At 40.9% G+C, this 26,528-nt stretch overlaps 1 protein-coding gene across 1 annotated transcript in view; it reads right to left on the bottom strand.

The window, feature by feature from the left end:
• The window catches only part of STXBP6 (syntaxin binding protein 6), a 50,339-nt gene extending 29,030 nt beyond the window's left edge, over positions 1–21,309 (bottom strand). Inside the window, exons 1-3 of the mRNA XM_032856223.1 lie at positions 21,223–21,309; positions 19,466–19,596; positions 18,362–18,527 (exon numbers count right to left, since the gene is read on the bottom strand). Coding sequence (XP_032712114.1) covers positions 18,362–18,527; positions 19,466–19,510 — 211 coding nt within the window. The 5' untranslated portion in view covers positions 19,511–19,596; positions 21,223–21,309. The remainder of the gene's footprint in view (positions 1–18,361; positions 18,528–19,465; positions 19,597–21,222) is intronic.
• Between the last annotated feature and the right edge of the window lie 5,219 nt (positions 21,310–26,528).

Genomic DNA, 26,528 nt, shown 5'->3' with positions numbered 1-26,528 from the left:
TAGGGCAGGAGTCAGCAAACTGTTTCTGGAAAGGAGCAAATAATAAATATTTTAGGCTTTTTGAGCCATAATGTCTCTGACAAAGCTACTCAACTCTGACTTTGTAGCACAAAAGCAGCCTTAGGCAAAGTATAAAAGAATGAGAGTGGTTGTGTTTCACTAAAACTTTATTTAAAAAAATGGATATGGCCCGAGGGCTGCAGTTTGTGGACCTCTGCTCTAGGGTCATAACTAATAAGTTATCACAACTACCTGGTACCTGCACACAACAAATTTATTCGACCATGGTGTTGGTCTACTTTAAATAATAACCATTATTATTTAAAAATTTTTCTTCATGATCTAAATAAGCCACAATTTGGAATACACAATCCAGCAATAGGGTTTAAACCCTGCTCCCCATTGCCCCCCACCAAAGTCAATGTTTGATCCTATGTTTAAAGAATCCTATTTCCCGAGAAGGCGACTATTCTTAAAAACTTAAGAAGTACAGTAACCATATCTATGGTGCGAGTCGTAATTCTTGAAAAATGAAAGTGCTAATAGTTAATGCATACTGAGTATTTCCTCTGTGCCAGAATATTCAAAATGTTCTACAAGAACTAACGGATTTAATACTCATAAGAACTTTGTGAGGTAGGTACTATTATTATCCACACTTCACAGAAGGGATACCTGAGGGCCAGATAAACAATTTGGTCAAGATCGCAAGGCTAGTAGGCGAAAGACATAGGATTCAAACCCAGGCATTCTTGCTCTTAAATCCATGATCTTAATCACCATTCTTCAGAGAGGAAGAGGAAAAGGAAGGCAAGTCAATGCTCAGCCCTGAGAATTCCACCTCCCAGATATACACTTGGCCTGCTAGGCTCTTTACCATGTGCTGAATAGCATGGTGGCATTTTAACTGTATGGTTATTTAATTCTACCCACAGAGTTATATGGGGAAAACTATTATGTTATTTTATAAAAATGAAAACCACGGCTTAGGAAGTTTATGAATTGGGCAAGGACACATACCTAGTAAGTAAAGCAATGACCTGTGCTGGTCGGTTGGGATTACCTTTTGGAAAACAAGGTGATCACTTACTGAGCAGACATTTGCAGGAGGTTCACCTTACTGAGGAGGGAACAGGCTTATGTTCCAGACTAGTGGGTGGCATGCATTCTTTTTATGACTCAGGGCTATGTGTGTGTGACAGAGGCCTCTTAAGCCGTTGCTTCTCCCAAACAAGATCTGTACCACAGGGTTGTGAAGAATCTGTTTCTTTCTTCCCCCATCAACAGATTGATTCCTGCAAACATGGCTTTGACTGTGTGATTCTTTGTTCAACTCTCTGCTTGTTTTTCTAGGCATCATGCCAAACTGAATCCATCAAACTCCCGGAGCTTTCTTGGCATTTGCTCATTGCTTCAAGAAGGGATTATTGGTATACATTTTGGATCATTTCATTCTGCTGGCTTCAGGCTTTGTCTGAGACTACAGCTATGAGAACTCTCTCGGGATCTACCTTGACATTTACAGTGTTTGTCAGCCCTTCCCCACATACAGGGGTTTGTTATTAGAGAGAGCTACTCATCTCATCAGAGATAGTTTGTGTTCCTACATTCTGCTGTTAGATTTTGAATTATATTCACAAGAAGGGAGGAAAATCCAATTTGTATTCTATCAAATTAAAACCAGAAATCTAACAGGTGCAACTATGATGTTTTCCCCCTAACAAAGTTGAATTAGTTCATTCACAGAATAGACAACAGTATAACTACCCACTGAACACACAGCATGTAGTTAATTATGTCTAGAATTTTAGCTCCAATTTAAGGAAACATCCAAGGTAATCTTAAAATAATCATTAGGCAGTTAAGTGTGGCAATGTATTTTTATCCCATTTGTGATTGCTGTTGTTTCTTATAACCTACTCTTCCCCTTTGGGGTCCTTTTGCTTCATGTTGCAGTGTAGCATTTGGTAGCACTTTCAGCAATGGCTGGGAGGTGGCCAATAATCTTTGTTTGAAAAAAATCTCTTTTTCTCTTGCTACTGTGTTATAGTCTAGCTGGATACGGAATTCTAGATTGACCATTATTTCTGGAAATTCATTTGATGACTTCTGGCATCTCTTGTTGCTGATGACAAGTTGTCGGTTTGTCCTTCCTTTATAGGAGATTTTACTGTTAGTATCTTTTAAGATTTTCTCTTTGTCCCCACATTTTTGCTGCTTCATCACATTTTTGTCTAGTTATAGCTTTAATTTTCAGGCACTTGGTAGCGTTCTCAATCTGAGTCTTCAAGTCTTTCAGTCTATCTTCCACGTACAACTGCTCCTTTATATTCTTCCTCTCTCTGTACTGTAATATGGGTGAATTTCTCATTATCTTCCAATTCATTAATTCTGTCCTTGACTATGCTCAGTCTAGAGTTTATTCTATCAATTGAATGTATTTCAAAGACACTATTTTTTCATTTCCAAAGGTATTTTTTCCCCTATTACCTCATCTTTTCATATAGTTTTGGTTTTGTCTTATAACATCTTGTTTTTTTTTTTCGGATTCTTTCCTTTTTCTTTTGACTATCATAAATATAGTTATTTTTAAAGTCATTTTTGAATTGTTCTGTTATTTTCATTTCATTCAGAATGAATTCAACTCCCAACTACTTTGTTTTTTTGGTCTTATCATATACTGTAGAACTTTGGTGTGTATATTCTTCTCAAGTGGGAAATTTTAATTTCTTCTCATCTCACTGCCTTGGCCCCTACTCCCCACATACAGTTTTACTACTTCCCCAAAAGACCCCTGAGGCAACCAGGACTTAATATGATGGTCTGAATCTTCTGTCCTGGGTGCTATTCTGGATATCATGGAGCCAGTCCCAAGCTAGTGGGCAGCTGGCTGCAGGTCCTGGGTGGGAGACTACCATCTGCTCTCTCTTGCCTCTCCAGGAATGCAGATCCTAATACCCTCTGTTCCAGGGAGCAGTTGGTCACACCTTATTTGTAGACTTCTTGCTTGGGCAGAGAAGCCTCAGTTCCAAGCTGTGAATGTGCCTCTAATCTCCTACTTTGTGTGGGGTAGTTAGTCACAATTACAGCATTGAATCCAAACTATCTCTCTCCTGACTTGTAGCCCAGGACACCAGCAGCTTCGTTCCTGCTAACTTTGTGATTCTGTTTATTTCTGGTTTATGCATATACTTATCTTCTTTTTTTTCTGAAAGTGGCTATTTCTTTTTAATCTCTTCTATTTTGTATGTGATGGTGCCAAAGGAGCCTCAAAATGTGAACTTAAAATGTCAAACTGTGCCAATATTCTATTTTTAAAACATTCATTTTTATCAGTGTAACAATCCAAAAATTCTACAATGTTCAGCAGTGATAATATTTGTCTTTCCCTTTGTTTTCACCAGCAAGCAAAGAAAAAGCTGATTATGTTTTACTGACAGATTCTCTTATTTACCTATGCCTGGCTAATTGAAAGTAAGTGACCTCAAATGATTAGTTCCAATTTTTTTTTTTTTAAACAGGGAAAAAAATGGATTGAGAAGCAGCAGCAATTCAGTGGTGCCATCTATTAGTATCTGTATTTAAACTTAAAACTTCTGCAGTTTTTAAATCTAATCTTAATCAGAGAGAAATCCAGCTGTTTGTTTATACGTGCATTTCAGCTTTTAAGGGATGAAGCTAAGAAGTATGAGATATTTAAAAGAAGGGAATCATAGTTCTGGAATTATTTTCTTAATCATCATTGAAGAAAAGCTTTATGACCTACTTCCAAGTCTTTTATTTCCCAAAGAAGATTTATACATATTTTATTGTTGAAGACTGCCTTACCCAGGACTCCATCTTAATTACCCATGCAGGTTGCTGGTCTGTAAGTGTTTATCACGCAAGAGTTGAAGAACAAGTATTTGTTATGAATAAGAGTTGATTATAAGTGTGTCATACTTTATATAACATATGTATTTCTGAACACTTATGTATAACTTAAGTCTCAACAATCATACTGCATTTTCCTTTTGAAGTATAATTTCAAAGATATATTCCTAGAGGAAAAGAAAATACAATCTGAAACATTATATACGAAAGGATAACACTGCGAGAGTGAACTTAACTGTTAAACACTTGACTGGAAAATAACTTAACTGTGATAGAGCAACAAATACCTAATTGAAATGTTATACTGAAAATACAACATTGCCCAATGTCAAACATTACAGTAATTGCCAAAAAGTGAAAACAGAATCTAATTTTGTTGGAGGAACACTTGGAACTTTTAGAGAAAAAAAAAAAAAAACGCATCAGTGATAGCTGCTTTGAAGAGATTTTCTACTTTTCTCTTTCTAATGGGATATGATTTGAGAGCTAGTCCCTAGATTCAAGTCTTGATTTCCCTTTGTTACATATGGGGCTTTGGGCAAGTTTCCTTGCCTCTCTGTAACCTCTCTGACATCTAGTTTCTTCATTTGTAAAATGAGGATAACAATAATTACTCTTTAGGGGTAATGTGAATGAAAAAAATTGCCTGGCATATAGTAGGAACCCAATATAGGGACTATCAATGTTATCATCATTAGCTGGCTTCCCTGCCCACCCCCAAGATAAGAAAAATGCAAACACAAAACAGAGAACGCACCTCTACCACACCTGATGTAAGGGATACTCTATATTTTCACTCCCTTCTCGTGTCTGACTAAAATGCAGATCCCATAAGAATTTCCCTTAATAGGATGGAAGGCAGGACAACAGGAAGGTAGGATTAAAAGAAAATATTAATTATAATATATTAATATAATTGTTAATTGTAACAGCTACTGCTAAATCCCACAGTGCTCCCTATACACCACGTTAGATATTTTGTGTGAGTTTATTTAATCTTTACAACAACCCTATGGAGTAAGCATTACTCCATAATTCTGTTTAAGAAGAGGAAGTCAAGTTTACAGTTTAAGGACTTGTCCACAGACCAGAAATTCAAACCCAGATCTGTGCAAAGTCATTTTCTGTTTAGTGTGTTTTAGTGTGTATCATACCAAGGCTGAAGAAATACCACAATAGGAAAAGAAGTATATATTCCCTAAGAAACACAGGAAAAGTGTTGAATCAACATGGTAGTTATATTTCAGGAGCTCATGTTGAATCACTCCTAAATGTATGCTGAATTAAAGAAAGAAATCCGATCAGGTAATTTGAACTTGTCTGTAATGAGTACATGTTGAATAAACCCGACCTTGACATTTTACATCAAAGCTAAAAAAGGAACTGTCAGTCTCTTAAGAGGATGACCACAAAGTTATTTACAGGTAGGGCATTAGAATCATTTTTTTCTGAGGAGACAGGAAGGAAAATATCGAGGAAAAGGAAGATTTTAAACAAAATCAAATGACCTACAATATCTTCATCAGCAAAGGCTTTAAATAGTAAGACTTCCTAGAAACTTGTAAAGAACCCACGTAACTACTAAGGCTAAACAAATTCCTTAAGGAAAGAGAAAGGGCCAAGGTATAAATATCCCAGCTGGTAAAGTGAGAAACTTCTTGGTAATGTAGCACCTGGAAAGCCCTTACAGCCACTTATGGCCTGGGTCTTCATAAAATGTTCAGGTGTTCTAAATTTTAAATTATAAGACATTTAATGTCTCAAATCATAATAGGTTAGTACAATACAGTTGATAGGAAGTATTGAAAACTGTATCATGAAAGGAAAAAAATGAAAGGACAGTATTACATAAGAGTGTACATCAGAGCTTTTAGAATTGTTTAGGAAAACGATGTGGCAGGTAGAACAATGGCTTCTTGAAGATGCCTACATCCGAATTCCTGGGAATTGTGAATGTTCACCTTACATAGTGAAAGAGACTTTGCAGATATGATTGAGTTAAGGATATTTAGATGTGATGATTATCCTGGGTTATCTGGGTGGACCCAATAAAACTACCAGGGTTCTTATAAGCCTGAGGTGAGAGTGTAAGAGCTAGAGAGTGGCATGAAGATGCTACGCTGGGAGTTTTGAAGATCAGAGAAGGGCTACACACCATGGCACAGAATCACCCTCTAGAAGGGGGAGGAAGGCAAGAAAATTCTTCCCTAGGGCCTCCAGAAGGAACACAGCACTACGGACCCATTCTAGGCTTCTGACCTCCAGAATTAGAAGGTAATACACTTGTGTTATTTTAAGTCACTAAGTTTGTGGTCATTTGCTAACAGCATCGGTGGGAAACGAATACAAATGACCAAGAGGGTAAACGCACTGCGGCTAGAAAAATTAAAATACACATGAACTCTGAGATAAACATTTGCTTTTAAATGATGTAGGCCTTTAAAAAATTATGATATATTCTATCTCATTCAAGTTTACAAGTCAAAGGCTTAGAGAAAATACACAAGATAGTATACTGACACATAAAATAATTGTAAAAGTCATTTTTCTCCCCCTTTACCTAATGTCTAAAAAACCTTAACATTTGTAGAAACCACTAGCAGGATAAGCCCTTGGCTTTTATCACAGATGTGTGATCTACTCTGACCTTGTGAAAAACACATTTTCCCCCCCTGCCCCCCATAAGTCTCAACCTCTTATAATGGGACCTGGGAAGATGATCAATAAAATCAACCAACTGTGAAAATAAGGTCCATAGGACAGACTGAAACACTGATGGAGAGAATAATATATAATATATAAACAATCAAAAGGAGATTAGATCTTGTGCAGTATTTATATGTGACTCACAGAATGCCCCTGACTTTCATCCATCATATTCTGTCCAGTTTAATCCTCCTTGTTACAAGAGGGTAAAGATGATCCTGGCTTTGAATGTTCTCAGTCAGGTTCAATGAGGAAGATACTGATTCCATTTGAAAGTTCTTTCCTATGGGGCAGAGCACTACAAGTAATTATGATAATTACATTTAGATTTTCTCAAAGTATTAAAAAATCAGTTTCTGCTCAGACATCTAAACTCAAAAATAGTCTAAGTCTTTCTTACTACTGCCTTTTTGGTACGGGCCACTAATTTAAATAAAAGAGAAACAAATAGTTGCTTTCCGACTGATGGTATCCATCAAATCTGAAAAGCATGTGTGCACATGTGCATTCATGTGCACACACACACACACACAAAATGTGTTATCTCACAATTTAACCCCTCCAAAATTTGTTAAAGGGAATAAATCCCTAAGCCAATAAAGACTTGCCTTCATTTTTCTTTTTCTTAAAACATGTATCTTTGCCCCCAAGTAATGACACACTTATTTTCTTGCTTTACTGTCACTCATATGTTGCAACTGAAATGTTTATGCTTTATGTGCTCTCAGAGTGAGGAAATATTGAAACAGACTGTTTTCCATGTTCACAGGTATCACCCACTGAATGGTTCACTGAACCTGCAGCAGCATCACCTCTGGAGGCCATACTCCTGTAGAACTAGAACAAAAACCAAACCAACCAACAGCTAAGCCAGGGTTACTTTGCACGCTTGTTTACCTGACAAAAAGAGAGGGGTTGCAGATGGTCAGCAGGATGGATAAAGGTGAGGCAGAGCTTGGAGGCAAGCCACAGGGTTTGTCAAGGGATCTCAGACTGGTCATGTCCATTATTACTAAGAAAACCATAGGCCAGTCAGAGAGGAGGCCAAATCTCTGAAGTGGCAGCTTCCTGTTATACTTCCTTTTCAAAATAAAAAAAAAAAAATTTATTCGAAAGAGCAAGAACAAGAGAGAAAGGGAACACATGTGAGTGACTGAGGGAAGGGGTGGAGGAGGGACAGGGAGATAGGGAGTCACAACGCCAAGAATCCCAGGCAGACTCGGAGCTGACCATAGGCTCTATCTCAGGACCCTAAATCATGACCTGAGTTGAAACCAAGAGTTGGATGCTTAACCGACTGTGCCATCCACGTGCCCTGTTACACTTCTTTATTCTACTTCTAACTCTTGAGACAGTAGAGCTTCTCAAATCTTCCTCCATAAATGGGAGCCTTTGTTCTGTTGGGTGCCTCCAAGAGTCTATGGCAGCCTCCTTTTATTCTTGTCAGTAAACTAACTCCTCAAAACCAAGCCAAAGACATGCACACTGATGACTGAGCTTTCTTCCCTAGGCAAAATTAACCAGGAATGCATGTTCTGTGATAAGAGCGCTTTAGTGGAATTTCTATGCTTACTATAGCATTTATTCTATGAAGAATAGCCACAGTAAATCACAGATCTCTAAGTTTTTCTAACAGTCCTTCTTTAGCAGTCTGCTCAGATTTTTCTCTGTTTGTATCTTTGGATGGCTAGCCTAATATAATGCCTTTGAGAAAGATCTCTGGCTCAAACTGTCTTGAAGTTGTAAATAGTTATTTGGCCATTATCAAGTTTATGTGTTTCACAGAAATAAACGTATTCTGTTTTCCATATTTGTTATGGTGGCCAGAAACTGGGAGGGTATATACCCATGAAAGTTGCCAGATAAAATATAGGACACCCATGCAATATTTGGGACATACTTCTACTAAGAAATTATCCATTGTTTATCTGAAATTCAAACTTGACTGAGCATCCTCTATTTTTGTTTCCTAATCAGGGAACGCTAATGTTCTTACCTGCTGCAGTGAACATCTAAGGACTCCAATCCTGGGTAGGCATATTCCAAATGGAAGAGTGAGGAATGTATGGTCTTAAATCTCTAACTGCTCTACATCAGCGTCCACACTTCAAATAACTACCTTCGCTAAATCTAGTGATTTAGTTTTACCAGAAGGATCAGATATAAGGCAGAATTTCTTAGAAGCTTAGGATACAGTGTAGGGGAAAAGAAAGCCATTTCATTTACCTCTTCACTGAAGGTTTGAGAAAGGTCACACTCCTGTGCAGTTTTCTCTCAGGTACTATGCACAAGTTCTTTACCTCCATTCCAGGAAAGGAATAGGACCCTGGCCTTCAACCCTGAAGATGACGTTCTGAGGTCCTGTCCACAAGGTATGTGCTCTGAGTGGTTTCCCCAGAAGCAAGGGTAAATTTGACAAAACAAGAAACGATCATTCTTAGGGCCAGTTACTGCTCTTCAGCTTCTCTTTGCTAAAATTCCATGTTAGTTTTAGTTCTCGATATTTCTATGTTCCAGCAGGGCAACAACTTTTAAATGTCAGCTGATGGAGTTTTTATTGGTCTACATGAACTAAGATAAATAAGAACAATGTGCTAAGTTTTTCATCAAGGTAAATGTTTCCAATTTAAGGAACAGCCCTTTATTTCTAGAGATTATGTCCCTTTAGTCCTTTAGTGTTAAACTTTTTAAAAATGAAATTATGGTGATAATGGATATGAAAATTGAAAAAAAATGTCCTTACATAGAAAATTGACTGGCAAACTTATGTCTCCCAAATTCTCTTAAAACCTGGACTTGTCTGTAAATCTGAAATATGGGCATCACGCAGCACATTTTTTAGGTCTGTGTCAGAAATACCACTTCATGTCTAACACTATTAAACACTTTTACTTCTGATTCATGTATCCCCATTTTTGGCAGGGGAAAGAGAACTGGACTCAAAGAAATATTTTAGGCTGAAGATCTGTTGGTGGAAAAAGAATATTTCTATTCTCTTATAAAGTTCAGAAAACACAGTTTTTTTCTTTCCTACAAGAAGATGTCAACTACTTGCCCTGATCTCTGGCACAGCCTCACTTGCTATTTTAAACATCGTTGTTTTGGTAAGTCAGCAGTAACATACATGCTCTATAAATGTCAGACATGAAATGCAGCACGTTCAGCATTCAATAAGCCATAGCAAACAACTCAGCATTCCAGTCATTTGAAATGTCTATAATAGAGCTCAGTTCATTCCCACTTGAAACAAAGAAATTACTATTTTTTGGCAATTCTTATGGCCAACATGGATTAGGAAAGCGTGAGAAAATTTTCTTGCTTCTTTCATAAGAAAGTGCTTAATTTTTAAAGAAAAGATTTGAGAGAGAAAGAGAGGGTACATACTTGTGCACATGCAAGTGGGGAGAGGGGCAGAGGGAGAGAATCTCAAGCAGACCCCTTGCTGAGCACAGAGCCCAATGTGGGGCTCGATCCCATGACCCTGAGATCATGACCTGAGCTGAAAGCAAGAGTCAGCTGCTTAACCAACTGAGCCACCCAGGCACCCCAGAAAGTTCTTTTGATAAATATGATGAGAGAAATCATGTAATATTATGAACACAAAAGTTATAATTTCCAAGTTTTTTTTCAAATAGAATATTTGGACATGTACTGGCTCTTTGCAAAAAGTCCCATTTGATTGAGTATATTATTCATTTACTTTTGAGAAAGAGCATGCAAGAGTGGCAGGGGTGGGGTTGGGGACAGAGGGAGAGAATCTTAAGCAGGCTCCACACTCAGCATGGAGCCCGAAGCGGGGCTGGATTCCATGACCCTGAGATCATGACCCGCAAGCCAAAATCAAGAGTTGGACGCTTAACCGACTGAGCCACCCAGGCATCCCTGACTGAATATTTTAAAATTCCCTCTAATCCTCACACCATTCTGTCAAGGTCTGTGCTAATCTCTATGATACAGGAAAGCATACAGAGGCTGAATGTAAGGTAGGTAGCTTAGAGGAAGTTACAGGGCCGAGTGATGCCACCAAAGCCAGGGATAAGTGAATGGAGTCTGATCTCTATCACTGTGTCACTGGGTCAAGTTGTGCAGTTACGTCCTCTGGTTGATTCTGAAAGTAGGAATGGCTCTCATCCATTGCAGGTTATTTAACCATGGGATAGACAAAATACATTCACGATCCTTGTCAAGCCAATAAATGATACCTTGGAAGTACCCATATGTGCCCCTGGTTTGTTTCAAGGTTTTGATGGAGATGCATGATTCAAAAGCATTGAATGCATGAAGTCACTCCTGGCTCAGGATAGCAGACCCCAGCCCACCAGCTGGTTCACTGTGTGCTTCAGTGTAGCTTACAGCCAAAGAGCAATGAAAATGAGAAAATCACATCTGTGACCCAGTTTTTCTTTAGTTACTAGTCATTTGTATTATGCACAGATTGAATGGAACCTAAAGCAGTAGTCCTTGGTTACTCCAATGTTCTCACTTAAAATAAAAGCAACTGCTTTTCATTTACCTCCTGGGAACAAGATGAGGTTGAATGACCCACTTGGAAAATACGAGAAAGCACATAAACCACCCAACATAACAACCGGTCATGTCCTAAATTGAAACAGTCACTACATGAGATTCAGATCCAGGAGCCTCTCAGAGCTTCTGTTAGAATGTCCTGCTCCTGATGGTAGTTGGCCAGTGTCAGATGGTTATGTCAGTAATTCCTGCAGCACCATAAGCACCAGACCTGTCTGATGCAGTAGCTACAGTGGTAGGATCCTCAGAATGAAAACAAACAAACAGAAAACCCTAGCTGGGCTTTCCCAACTATATAAGTTAAACACTTGTACTGTTATTTTTATTGATGCATTTTTTTGTTTGTTTGTTTCTATTCTCAGTTTCTTACTCTCTCCAAGAGTTTCTATAAGCCAAGTGTTTCATGAACTATCACGCTGTCTAGGAAAATGAAGAGGCTAGAATAATGGGAGACTGGATGATAAATCTGTGTTTGTACAGGATTGATATATAATTAACAGTCATTTATAGAGAACTTTCAAACAGTATTATAAATTTCATCCTTATGAATATCTTGTTAAATTAGTGCTATCTCCTCTTCTGCTTAGAGGAATCAATGTAGGGAAAAGATGTGCTTATTAAGTGAACTTGGAAGTCCTGGCCTTCACTGAGTGGATGGGGAGCAAGGGCCAGGCCTTGACTGCGGGGCTAGCTCCATCCCTTATTAGCTGTAGCATCTTGGGCACGCTTCCTACACATCATTATCCTTGTTTGTGCCATGGTGGAAGATAATGGAAGTTTGTTCTTCTGTATTTCCTCAAGAGTGACAAGAAGAGGCACTAGAGGACCCACGACATGGATTCCACTTGATTTAAAGGACTGTAAGGAACACTTTACAGCTCTCCCACAATAGTGGGTCAACTAAGCATCCTGGCCGTCTCCTCTGTCCCACATCTAGGTAGGTGTTGGCATCAAGCAGCAGCCATATGGTGGTTTTAACACAAGTTAATGTGGTCCATGAATTATCTCTAATACATGCGTGTATGTGTGTGCATCCCCAAATATATTACGGTTTGAGCAGTGGGGCAAAATTACACATGAATCTATTCTTGAGGAATAAGCAGTTCATTGTCATGCACCCCTGGCTGGAGCATGGGTCAGAGTGTAAGGTTCGCATCCCACAAAGCCATTATTCACTGACAGAAAACAAGACAATACAGAGAAGATATAAAAAATTCGGCAGATGTTGCAGATACCCTTAAAGTAGTATATTAATGTATTGGGATTAAGAACAGCCATACTGATCACCTTTCCGCTCCCTCCCCCACCATTAGAACCCTGTTAGGACACACACACTGCCTCTTTTTAGATGTTGCTACTTCACCTTACTCGTGCTCATGCCTGGAGCACTCACAAGGTGAAATATTTGCACACTTCACCCAGGGATGACCCTGAATTGCTTAGAAGAAAAGTCCAAAGCAAGGTCATGCTTCAAACCCTGAGATTCTATTCCATCCCAGGGGAATCCAGTGTAAAGCCATTAGGTCTCTCCTTTAGCATACCAATCAGCAGGGCAAAGGAGGGCCAGTCTGCTTCGAAGGACACGTCGGAGACATTCGTGTCCTTGTAATTCTAACAGAGCTCAGAAGTCTGGGCTCGATACCATCACTCGAAGGGTTGTGAGTAGAATGGCAACGCTTAAAAAATTTCCTTTGGTAGTGATGAAAATATATGGCACTCCAAAATAGCCTGTTTTGTGGAAAAACAATCTGCCACATTCCGAATTCTGAATATAGCTAGCACTGGAATGAAGCTGAGTGGATTAACTATGGCAATAAAGGAGCTCATTTCGCCCTGCCCCTGTCTGTCTGGCCAGTGCTAACCATCCTTTACAACACAGCTTAGCAATCACCTTGGTGTTACTGAATTGCTTTATGTCTGTTTACACCTGTTGTCTCCCCAGAAAAGTAAGCCAAGTCAGTAAAGATATCTCCTTTGTTGTTGGATCTCTGCAGCTAGCTCAGTGTCTGACAGGTAGACGGTGCCGTTGATGCTTCTGCAATCAATGAGGACATGTACACGGGTGGGCAGCAAACAGTACAGGTGGGTCCACGCAAGGAGGACCCAGATAAAACAGGTAAAAGAGCAAGATGTAATTCAACGAGTTAGCCAAGGGTGTTTGGGCCGAGTTAAAAAAAATGCTAGGACCTGCTTCAGTTTGTACAGAAGCTTGCCTTGAAGAAGAAATCATTTGTTTCCCTGCAAAATAATTTACAACACTTATTGAAGAAGAAAACAGGTTTGCAAAGAACCTACGCTGCGGTTCTAACACAGAAGTTGTCAGTACCACTGGTGAGTCCCATAGTCCACGGCACTGTGCTAAGAATAATGGGCCAACAGTAATCACTATGAAAGGTCAGTGTCAATAAGCTAGCCATGGACAGCCATGTGGGATTTGCTCACATTTTATGAAGAAAAACAAAGAAAGCAATGCAAAAAAGTTCCCCTTGGGGCTGTGACTTCATACGACATGCCTGTTGGCTAAACTGATACTACTATTTGGGGGTAGACTGTGTTTCTCCAAAACGAACTGGTTGAAAGCAAGCCTCTCTTCTGGAGTCTCAAGTTCTACACATACGATTAACTCCTTGGAGGCATCTTTGAAGTGCAAATGTGTCATCACACATACAACAGTTTATCATCACCTCTGCTTACAGTAAACAGACATCTACCCTCTCAGAGATGAACCTGAGAATTCGCTTTCAGGGCTCCTGTCATTCATGATGCCACACCACTTTTCAGTAGACAGACTGGCTCCTTGCCTCTGCCTTCAGTCTGGTTAATTCTACATTGCTCGGTACCTTACAGACCCAGCAACTAAATGGATGGCTTCGTATTTTTGAAAGGTGAATGACCTTTAATGAATTAAATGAGAGGAGGAGTGGAAGTTAGGAATGACCAAGGCAGGAGGACTTGGCTCTAGCTTCCTGGTCTTCCCACCATCCAAGGGAAGAGAAGATGGCTGCTAAGACACTGACAGAGGCTGGAGAGGAAACCATGCCTCCCCTTGCTTAGAGACTCCCAACCTCTTTCTGGTTATGAGGGCCTTTCCTTGGCCCTACAGATCTTACGTGTGTCTCCGGAATTCTGTAACCAGCATCAGAAGATCAAAGCTTCCCAGTCTGTCCTCTGGAGATAGAATACCATGTTTGCAGGAGGGAACTCAAGCGTGCCAAAGAAAGAAAAGCATGGTCATGGGGGGGTATATACAGTCAATGAATACAAGGGGAGAACTGCCTGGGATTGTAGGTATTTAAATGATGATCCTGTCTGAACTGGTATTAAAGAAAGTGTGGTTCGGTGGAAGTCAGGCAGACTTGCTTCCAGGACTCGGATCTTGGTAAAGTTATTCAAAATCATTGGGCCTTAGTTTTCCTGATGACAGGGTTGGGCCCGATGCAGACATGGGAGGCCCAGGGCATGGCCAGGTCTCCATCATCTCCCCCAGCCACCAAAGTAGTTCATCTCTTTAATATGTTGAAATTCAGATGAACAAAAACAAAAACAATAAAGAGCAAGATAATTTTAAAGGTCCCTGATCACTCCATCATTCTTAGGACTACCCCTTTGCCCCGCCCAATGCTTAAGACTTACTGTCTTAATAAAATACCTACAATAAGACCAGGGAAAAAATCAAAAGCCCCTCTAGTCTCTGGCCTCCTTCCCTTATTCCACCCCCCCCCCGTTTTTTTGTTTTTTAAAGACTTATTTATTTGACAGACAGAGATCACAAGTAGGCAGAGAGAGAGGAAGGGAAGCAGGCTTCCCGCTGAGCAGAGAGCCCAATGCGGGGCTCGATCCCAGGACCCTGGGATCATGACCTGAGCCGAAGGCAGAGGCTTTAACCCACTGAGCCACCCAGGTGCCCTATTTCCCTATTTTAAAACCTAGGGACCTGCTGGCTAGTTTTTTCCCCCAAATTTTTGCACAACCTCAGGGGGTACCATTTATAGCAAAGACACTCTCAGTGGCGCTCAGTGGTCCTGACGAAGATGCTTTCAGAGTAGAGAGGGCCCGTGTTTGAATCTCATCTCTGCCACTTGCTAGCTGCCTGGCAAGCTATTTAATGATCTCTCCAATCCTATTTCCTTCCCTGTAAAATGGAGATAATAAATTGTATTTCCAAGGACTGTAGTAAAGGTTAAATGAAACAACATATGTAAAGAATCTGGTCTTCAGGAAGCATACCAACATGAACATTAGTTCTTTAAAACCACAAAATCTATGACATTTCTCAGTTCAGAGAAAATTCATGTCTAGGATGTGTGGCCCAGATTCTGAGGACAGACCAAAAGATACTGTGAAATGTGAAACAGCTTTCATCTGCTGAGGATGGGGTAGGTGCCCCCAAAGTTGAAGGGGTCAGAATGTTGTAACCCAAGCACTACCCAATTTGAAGACTGAATTGTGGTAAGCAGCAAAAAGGAAGACCGATCAGCACGCTAATGAACTAGGGTGTGTTGGTACAACTGTTATCAAGGATCAGCAAGTGTTTAAATAGACAGGCTGTGCTCATTAAGGACATATGCCGCCAACAAATTACAGCGTGCTTAGTTCAAACTTTTTTGCCTTTTGGAGGAGTCCGAGGCCAGCCTATATTTAATTGTGCTAAGTCTTTTAGTTGACTCTTAAATTAGGAAGTGATTCATCTACACAACTTAGGCATTAGAGATTCTCAAAATATTAAAGCTGAAGCGGATTTCAGATCTCTAAGCCAATCTCCACATGTCACACCAGCGAAAAGTGAGGTCTCGGGAACACGAGAGACACGCGTGCGATCACAAAAGGTAGGGCCCATTCTGGGTCTTAGTCTCATTAACTTACTCTTTTTCTTACTAGGGGAAATCAGTCTTTAGCTTGTACTAGCAATTTAACATTAGGTATACGGATTCCTGTCTCTGCTCTGCACAATTTACATACGGCACTGGAAAACCTCTGAAGGGCTGGGTCAGGGACTGAAAGCAGCAGCTGGGCGGGGCTTTGTGGGAAGGTCTGAGGACGTTCAAGAAGGGAACGAAGAGCACAGAGTAAGGCTCTGTGGGGGACCCAACAATCTGGAACTCCAGTAGTGAAACTGGAGTCTATTAAGGAACCAAACACAGAATGATTCCCCATATCCAGGCCGTAGGACGATGATCAGCACACAGCAGGTACTTAGTACTTCTTTGTTGCATAACCAGATGATGAAGGAAGACTGAATGAATGAATGCAGGAAAGGCAGTGAGCTTCAGAGGCCAGAGAGAAGAGGGACCTCCCAGTGAGAGGAGAGAAGGAGGAGTTACCAAAGCTGTCCTCAATCTTAGCAGGAAGGACAAGACTTGTTCTTTCTCCTTCCGGAAGAGTGGAGGGAGTGAGGCTGTGGCCTTCCTGCTTCCGCCTCATGTTCCCCTTCTGAGGAAATGTGCCAATTCCCATGACACTGCTTCTGTTTCTGGCCACTCTGCTCTCAGGACAGCACATGCAAAAGGGGAAGGCATGAGGGGAGTCCCTCTCCAAGGGCAACAGACATTTCAAACTCATAATGTTACCTTATTTTAAGATGAGACTCTGCTTACATACTCTCCGTGGAGGCTACAGACCATACGGAAACCAGTGGAAAAACATTCTGGGAGGACCCTGAGATCAAGAAGCAAGTCTGATTCTAGAATAGCAGAGACAAACCTAACCTAATGAAGAATGAGGGAAAGCTGGGATTTCCTGGCCCATTTTGCAGTCACTGAAATACTCCGTCCTCTGTGGTCCTGAGCCTGGTGTGTACTGACCTGCCAGGTCTGCTACAGCTGGGCTTTGCACGTGGGGTCCGTGTGAGGCACGCCAGGGGCACAGACAGGATAGCAAGCAGTAGCTCACTCTATTTTCTCAACAGTAGGAGGTCAGTGTTAGATGATCTCATTCCTTTCAACATCTACGTCTAATAGTTTTTTTTTTTTTTTAAGATTTTATTTATTTGACAAAGAAAGAGAGATCACAAGCAGGCAGAGAGGCAGGCAGAGAAAGAGAGGGAAGCAGGCTCGCTGCTGAGCAGAGAACCCGATGCAGGGCTCGATCCCAGGACCGTGGGATCACGACCTGAGCCGAAGGCAGAGGCTTAACCCACTGAGCCACCCAGGCGCCCTTGTCTAATAGTTTTTACTTTTGTGTGCAGGATGTGGCCACTGGAACACAGTATGCACTACTACATTTTTCGAGGATAAATGGAGAAGCTATAATAAAATACTGCATCGACGCCTAAGGAAGACCTTTCTAGGTTCTTAGGATGCAAGCAACCTCCCATTCAAGAGGAACACCAACACATTGGGAGATAACAACAAAGCGCTGGCTAGTGTCTTCTCTAATGACATCTAGCAGACTAGTGGCAAAATGGCACCATGTATGTCAGGGGCTAGTGGGGAACAATGGCTTCCGTGCCGTGTTCATACGAAAGACATGTACAGGCCAAGGAGAAGATGAAATGTCTATAATGTGACCTTCATTTGACATTTGATTAAAACCAAGTTGGTGCATAATTTTTTTTCCCCCTCAAACCAGGAGAATAGGTCAGTGAAAAGAGCAATCATAGAAATGCTCTTCCTCAACTCACAGAGTGATTGGCAAGCCTTCTTAAAAACATTTTTAGCTCAGTTTTGATTCCCTAAAAAGAAATGCCACCTAAAAGAAATGTGTTAGGCACCCTCTAAATGTTTCTCCTTAAGTTGCCAACACTGGTCCTCACCCCTCAAGGCTGGCTTAGAGAGCTCAGCCTCACTCTGCTCTGTATGCCATCCAAGGGATAAACGGAATGCTAGCTGCTATTTGAAAGAAAGGGGACTACATCTGTAAGAGTTTGTAGGTTAATATTTGTAAAATACCTTGAGAACTCATAGGAAAAAAACAGCCTAGAAAACAGTGTTCTGCAATGAAATTACAGGAATGGTGGTAAAGAAACCAAACTGAAAGATTTTCCCAATAACGGGGCAGGTTAGTTCTCCTAGTATAAGTCATCTTAGCTAAGTGGCTGATTCTTCTAAAGAGACTGGCTTTTGGTAAAGAGTGAAACACACCACTGTGTCTGGGTTTAGCACGTGAAGAGCTCCCTAGAATGGTTCTCATGCTGCCTAGCTCTGAGCATCCTGATTCTTTTTTTCGGTCTTTAATTATGCTGTAGAACACCTAAGTTTTTATATAAAAGTGAGTCTGAGGAGACAGGCTGAGCAGAGCCCTACACGTGCCCACTCACCTCCCATGATTTTGGACTGGCAGTTAATGAACTCCGGCTTCCTGTCCGTGAGGTACCTCTGGCAGGTGTGGTGGAGGATCTGGAAGAAGGTGCACTTTTCAGAGGCTGTGCTGGCTACCCACTGGTCAAATGCATTTTCAAACAACAAGTCAAACTCTGCAGAATCCTGGAAAAGACAGTGAGATAACTACTGATCTCAATCCATAAAAACGGCTGCCTTCAGCTCACTCCTGACAAAAGACTAGTAAAGGCAAAAACACCTTTCAAAACTTGGCTCTTAATCACAAGGCTCACCTTTATTTGCGCCTAGATGTGTGGAAAGAAGGTCCATCTTCCTTTCCTCTGTTTATCAAGCAAACTCCCAAATCTTAAGAGTATTTAAAGATGTCCCCAGGCTAGTATCACAAAAGCCCCCTCCGCGTACCACACATGCATCTGTCAGAATTTAGACTACATGCTGCCTTCCCAATGACCTGCAAAAGGATTCCTTCAGGTTCTCAGCCCTATCAATTGATCTTGCTCCTTATTATTTTAGCACGGTAAGGAAAAGATTCTCCCTTATTATTTTAGCACATAGTTACAATTCATATTTTATTTTTCCTCATTATTGAGGTTTTGTATAGTGAGTGTGTGTGAGCAAAAGGCAAAGTACTTAAATAAATAATTCTACCTTAAAGTGTTTCTCATGTTAAATCCAAATACTTAATTTGTAAGGTGCCATCTATTTGTTGTTTCGGTGAAAAAAAAAACACACCTCATTACTGGTGTTATGAGAAGATAAATGCAGCTTTGATAAACATGGTTTTTCATATTAATAACCATGGACGTGGTATCTGAACTCTGCCCTTTGCACTTGGCTGATAAGCATACAGCAGACAGCATTTATTTCTTCATATGCGTCCCCTTACGTTTCTGCATCAAACATGATGAAAAGACCTGTAGTGCCCCACGAGGACGCAGAAATCCGAAAGTCTTAGCCACATCCCCGAGACAGAGAAACAGCTTTGTTAGATATGACTCAGACAACCACCACCACTGCCACGGCCAGCGAGAGAGTCACCGTGTGAGGAGAACACCTTTGCTCAACACGGGGCATTCACTCACCCGATTAGGATCGATGCCATTAACCTGGCGAAGCTGCTCGAGCATCCACTGGGACCTCCGCACGAACGACGTGGAGCCTTCAAACTGTTTGACCTTCGTGATGGACGCCTGGGTGGGTTTCTTGTTGGTCACTGCCAAGAAAAGACCACTCCCATCAGTGGGCACGCAGACTGGTTTTCTCATTACACCTACGTGTGTGTACACACACACACATACACACACAGAATATGAACATGTGTGTCTTTGATGAGGGGTGAACGCAAAAGAAATAGTGATATTCTCCACTCTCATGCAGTTACAATATAATTATAATTGCGAAGGCTGCTTCATTTATGTCCTCATTCCTTCAGACTAAACACAACTCAACCGAGGAACACCAAGCACTTTTAAAGGAGGCCACAAGGGCACGATGACCAGCTGCAGGGAAAGCAACACACTGGGTTGGTGGGCATTGGGTAGAGGTACTGGGGAAAGCTGCATTTGAAAGGAAGCAGAGGTTACTGGCTGCCCTCGGAAACTGCAACGCGTATTTCGAAGGGGATAGGACAGTGTAAATGTATCAGGCTTCACTGGTAAGATACGGAGTAATGCCTCACTTAAAAATGATGATTTGGCTTTAAACTATGGTCCAGTTTCAACCTAGTGTGCATCTGTTTCTGACTATATTTGGCATTCCCACACCGCCCCCCTCCCAAATTTCTGAGGTCCCCACACCTGCAGGGCCGAGACAGCTCCTTCTCCCAGCCTTACTCAGTTCTTCCTTTGCTGAGGATGGACACTGTCGCCTCTCAGACAGAGGCCAAGTGCCAGCCACTAGGAGAGAGTCACTCTGGATGTTTCTACATCTGTTTACTTCAAGACTTAGAGCCTCCAGGGCGGGGCGGTAATTAAGGGTTTTCAAAGGGCTTTCCTGAAACCTCCTGAGGCCTTGCTGTAGGAGTTGTAAAACTTCACAGAAAGGATGCTACCAAGGGAATTAGAAAAAGTGGAAAGTACTACTTGTAATGAATGTGATCCCAATAAGCTTGTGCGTAGGTGGCACATTCTTTGTTTCCAGAAACCCCGCAGGTCCTACATTTCCAGATGACCATGTGATATTCAACAGATGGCAAAAAGAATCCTTGAGGGATGAAGGACAGAAAGCATCTATCTACTCCAGTCATGGTTGCTGGTAAGAAGACTCTCCCTCACACACAGGAGAATTTAGGGCAGTTTCAGGTCGTTAGAGCAGGAACGCAGGGACCTAGAGCAGAATGAGATGTGGGTGCCTTGCCTTTGCCTCCGCTGAGAGCCCTGTGCTTCCAAGACTAAAGACCTCTTTTTATGACACTTTTCTCCCTTTGCTCCAAACCAGAATTTAGCAAACATTTAAAACATAATTTCAAATAATGCTTAGGTTTATTACTTACTATGTCAGCTATATTTGGCTAAAAGCTTCTGAACATCTCATACCAATTGCGTTTACTTTCATGGTTAAAAAGTCATCATCTCCTTAACACCTGCGATCAGTGGAAATTTTATAGTCTCCTATTCACATGCAGCCTGTCTGGCTCACGGCTCCGTGTGTAAGTCTGTTAAGTCCTCTTAGGAATAACCATTCTCCGAACTAAATTCAGGCAACAGTATCAGTCTGCACAGGGCTCTGTCTAGCCATTTAACTTAATGCATTTATTTCAGGTGTCTCTTAGGAGATCTAATAGGTTTCTCTGACACCCATGCCCTGCTCTTCTGTTTTCATGGTAGAGGAAACAACATACCTGGAATACAGGCAGGTCCTAAAATGTGCTGAAAAGATTAAAGAATTCTTTTCAATAACAGGAAAACATGGGTTCCTGTATTAGACACACACCCCTAAACACACAAAGAGGATTTCCTCCTTTGTTTATGTAAATTACATGACACTGAGGCATCCTGGGAAACATGAAGGCTTTCCTTTTAGCTTTAAAGTCGTTATGAACGCTTATTTTTACTTCTGGTCCACTTATTTCCAAGTGGTTCATAGCATTATAAAAACTCGAACACAATGCAGCATCACTGTAATTACTGGCATGTTTAGGATTGACATTTTAGCAAAGCAAGTTCCCTGGAAGTCTGTCACTGAAACGAGAAGGGCAGGAACCTCACCCACATGCAAATGCCCCACAGACCTGCTAACAAGAACCGCGCCGCAGAGCGGTCAGTGGTCATTTTCCACGAGGCACTTACAGCTCAGACATGCCCGACTCATTCTCTCTGCTTGCTTATTCTTTGCCCAGTTCTTGGAATCTCGGTAGTTTTCCTGGGCACCGAGCCCGGTTTGGTTTAATTTTTGTTTATTGTTATTATCTCCAACATCCCAGTTTCTATTTTGAAGCAGGTGCCTTAAAATTATATTATTATATACACATTATATAGAGTTAAATAAAGACTTTCCCCTTCTTGAAATCCAAAACAACCGCAGAAACACACCATTGCCAGACTTTCTGAGTTCTGTGCTTGAAGGAGCCCTGTTTTATCCCCTTTGGTGTTTTGGTGCTTCTGGGGTCCAAAGCTGATAAAAAAAAAATATGTCACTCAAATTCTGACGTTCAGTGAAAATCAGGAATCTTTCTTCTCCCTCCAAAGGCCAGCTGATTGATAGCATACCCTGCATCGGTAATATTGGAGTGCTCTCTGTCCAACTCCGTCAATACAAGACTCTGTAGTCACTATTTTGAATAACTTTAAAGGGCAGATAACCAGGGCATTTCTGTCATGCCTTTAATGTTCATGATGCCAAGGGAAACATACAGGCATTTAAAGGAGGCAGGGTAAGCATGGTACTCCCAGCTAAGACCACTCAGAACCAGCCTGGTTCCCTGGGTCTCCCCTCCAACTGCACACCAGAATCATCTGGGAGTTTTTACAACAAATACACCAAACCACATGAGTTAGAATCTCTGGAGGTGTGGCCTGGCATCCACATTTTCATCTTCCCTAGGTGATTCTAGAACGCAGGGAGTGCTGAAATCACTGCTAGTGTATTAACTTATTTCAAAAATATTTCTGGGACATTTATTAGATGGGAAACACGAAAGTCAGTTTTATGGGCAATTCAAAGACTGAATAAGATATGGTTCTAAGTCAAGAACTTGGGCGGTGGGGGGTGGGGCTATTCAGAATGATCCAGAACAGCGCTCATGCATGGCAGGAGTCATCTGAGTGAGGTGTTGGGGAAGGAGGGGGCTTTGAGGACCAGGGCAGAGTTGGGGGAAGTCAGGCAGGCTTCATGGAGCAGCCACATTCCAGCTGACAGACGATGCGCCCTCGCCCAGACTTCTATGATATCTCCCACGCTGCTTTTTCTGAGCAGCCCAGCCATTCAAAGTTAATACCGAAGACTGAACCATCTTTTATTTTTTTTAAAATTTTTTATTTTTTAAATTTCTTTTCAGTGTACCAGAATCCATTGTTTATGCACCACACCCAGTGCTCCATGAACCATCTTTTAAAACCTTCTTAATGGCATCCTAATGCTTAGAATAAAACCCAAGGCCCTTACCATGACCTGCAAAGCCCTAGATGATCTGGCTCTTGAGTACCTCTCTGTTCCCATCCCATTCCATTCTCCCTTCTGTCTACCAGGCTCCTGCCATCTTTTGCTCCAGGAAATAGCAACCCCCTTCTATCCTTCGCAAATGCTGTTCCTTTATATAAATACTCCTTCCTTCATTTTTTTTCTTTTTTTTTTATGATTGTCTCTTATCCACCATTCAGATTTCAGTTTGCATGTCAAAACCCCATAGAAAAAAACTTGGGTAATCGTTTTTCTACAGAAACTTCCCTCACCATGTTATTTCTTTCACTGAACTTTGCTCCTTGCGAAACAGGTTCATTTCAAACCTGGATAAAGTACTCAAAATTTGCTCCTCTGGAATATTTGAAAAGAATAAAACCCAAATTGCTATCATGACTATCGAGTCCTAAAACATGTAAGAGGTAGATAAATCCCCACGTGGATCTTGCAAGCTCCCTCCTACCAGTTTGTGAGGTAGGATCCTAGAAATTGACATAATAACAAGTGACATTTTCTCCAGCAATTAAAGTTTTTTTTTTTTTTTAAGATTTATTTTACAGAAAGAGAGAGAGGGAATGTGCACAAATGTGCGAGTGGGGGAAGGGACAGAAGGAGAGAGAGAGAGAGTCCCAAGCACACTCCCCACTGAGCACAGAGTCCATCATGGAGCTTGGTCTAGATCATGACCTAAGCTGAAATCAACAGTCTGATGCTTAACCGACCCAGCCTTTTAGGTGCCCTCTGGCAATTAAATTTCTTGAAAACCTTTTAAAAATACAGTTTCTGATTTTTTCTCTTGTACTTGACCACAGGTCTGTGACAGAGGCAGCATTACTGTTATCATCACTGTACTTACAGATAAGCAAACTGAGGCATGGAAAGCACAGACTTGCCAAAGTAATGCTGTTCATAAATGAGAAAACTGCAACTTACCAAATGAGCTTAGGGTTCACTGCTCTTTTCACTGAAGCTTTTTGCTGCAATGTCAAATGCCACGTTTTATTGCATGTGGGAAGCTCATTAAATAAGGGCTAACTGAATTTTTTGTTCTAATAATGATAATGCTGTTGTGATTTTGACAATATCATGAACTGTTATTCCCTTAGTATTTCCCTTTAAATAAACTTGGTTTTTCACTGAAGTTAATGAGGAATAGAGCATATTAAAGCCATAAATAGATACATGGCTCTGCCTACATTAAAAAGGAATAGAAAATATATAATTAACACATAAATGCTACGAATTCCAAATTAGAGAGTTGTCAGCGGAAAGTCTGGCATATGAGGTCCACTTGAAGGTAAAGTAGTGATAAGCAAGTGTGGACAGGTGCTAAAGCCAATCACAATACAGATGTTCCCTAGATATAATTATAAAACTTACCTGGGAATGGCTTCTCTAAGAGCACCGTGTCATAGGCATTGGGACTCACTGAGTAAGGCATGTCTTGGAGCTATCTGGGTCTAATACCACTTTTTCATTTATCCCATTACCCATTGTTTTCTGTTGGTATCAGAGGAAAACAGTAGCATGGGGCCAACCAAACCCAGGTCCTTTTGCTACCAACTCTGATAAAAAAAAAAAGTGTGGTTCTCATGGGGGCGCACCTCCTCATTAGCCTTCGTGTAGACTTTGTTTACCTCTCAGCTATAGTTAAGAAGCAGTGATAGGAATTACCATGTCTAGAATATCATTACCATCATTATTCAGGTGGTTAAGTATCTTTCCCTCATGAACTAATGACATAAAAAAGGTTTTTGGAAGAAAAAAAGAGGGACCTCCATGAAAGATTGTTCAAATACAAAATAAGAACACTTAGCTACAGTCAAAGGGTAGACACCACCAGCCTTGCTTCTTCCCAATCAGAAAATTCTATTTAACTGGAAACCAACAAGCCAGACAACAGCAAAGCACTTTCTTAGATCCAACCTGGTCTTATGGTAAGTCCGGAATTGGTGGAGGAAGGGACAAATCCTGATAAGGAAAGAAAGACAGAAATGCAAGTTGCTTGCATATTATGCAAACCAGCAGAAGGGACCTGGTCTGCCAGTGATTAACAGGCTGATCTTCCATTTCAAGGTCTAATGGTTGAAAGACTTTTTAAGGAGTTATAGCCTTCCCCTGCAATCTCATTATTCACACAGCATCACTTGTCAGTCTTTCCAAACAGGAAAATCAATTTTGCTTAAGATAAAAAATACCTAGTTTCAGTCTTAAAATATTATTTTAAAAGAAACAAATAATCATCATATAAAATTATTCCTCATCACCAATATCCTCTACCATTTCATTTTTCCTAGGTATTTTCGTATATTCACTAACATTCACACACACATTTCTTCTTTATTTTTTTTAATTTTTAAAAATTTTAAAATTTAAAAAAATTAATATATAATGTATTATTAGCCCCAGGGGTACAGATCTGTGAATTGCCAGGTTTACACTTCACAGCACTCACCACAGCACATACCTTCCCCAATGTGTACACACATTTCTTATTAAAGAAATTAAATTCCAACTGAATCATCTCACATTTTTATGTGATCATTACTATTTTTAAAAAAAGGGTGCTGAAGAACAAATCGTATCTACAATATGGCTTGATATTGAGGCTAGGTAGTTAAAATGCAGAGCTTACCACAACTTGATACCAAAAATACCTTAAAACTTCATCATATTCTTACCATGACCTTATGGTTAGGTCAAAGTTGGTGTCTCGTGGTATGCTTTAGCTCTCTGCTCTGCTGGGGTCCAATGGCCAGACATGTGGATTTCAACAAAACTGTTGGTGAGAAACAATTTGAAGCAAGGAATAAAAGTGATGTCCACACAGAATTTTATCAGGGCGGCTCTTTGTCAGAGGTGGCTGACATGAAGGTAAAAAAGAGAGAGAGAGAGAGAGAGGGAGAAATCCTCTGAAATGTGGTTCCAGAAGTAAAAGCAAAATTGAGCACACCTCCTGGATGCTGATGTGGTAAAGAACTGGGCTCACAGACCAACGTGAGAAATGATTACCTGGAACTGGTTTCTTTAATGTTCTCCCAAAACTCTAATATATGATTGTTTTAGGTGGATTTCACAGTACCTACAGAGAAATGAGTATCAGGTCTGAGGCTGCATCTGTAGTAGTATCTGGTGAGACAGCGGAATGTTTACAAAGCTGAGAAGCAAGAATATAGAGATTGTTCCCTCAAATATTTTCAGAACAAGGGAACGCCATCATTGCTATAGTTAGTGGGAAATGGAGCATGGCGCGCTCTACACAGGGTTGATCATTGACTTCCCAGAGTGTGTTCCCATTTAGGACATGGTAAATGTTCAGACTCCACAGGCTCCAACCAGACCAATTCATGAAATCGCCAAGCTGGTCTTTGGGGCCCGATGCCTCTCCTCCTTATCTAAGGTCCTGAGGGCTCTCTGGCCAGATTCCTGACAGGACCCAAACAGGCCTGAAAGAGTATTCTTGAATCCGCCTGCTTCTAGGAAGGCATTTTTCATCCAAATAAACAACCATCACAGCAAAAACAGTTA

The sequence above is a fragment of the Lontra canadensis genome, unplaced genomic scaffold, assembly GCF_010015895.1.
Source record: "Lontra canadensis isolate GAN:19392208 unplaced genomic scaffold, GSC_riverotter_1.0 scaffold12, whole genome shotgun sequence".
Taxonomy (NCBI): Eukaryota; Metazoa; Chordata; class Mammalia; order Carnivora; family Mustelidae; genus Lontra; species Lontra canadensis.
The sequence above is the reverse complement of the archived record's forward strand: the minus strand, read 5'-3'. Positions and strand labels throughout refer to the sequence as shown.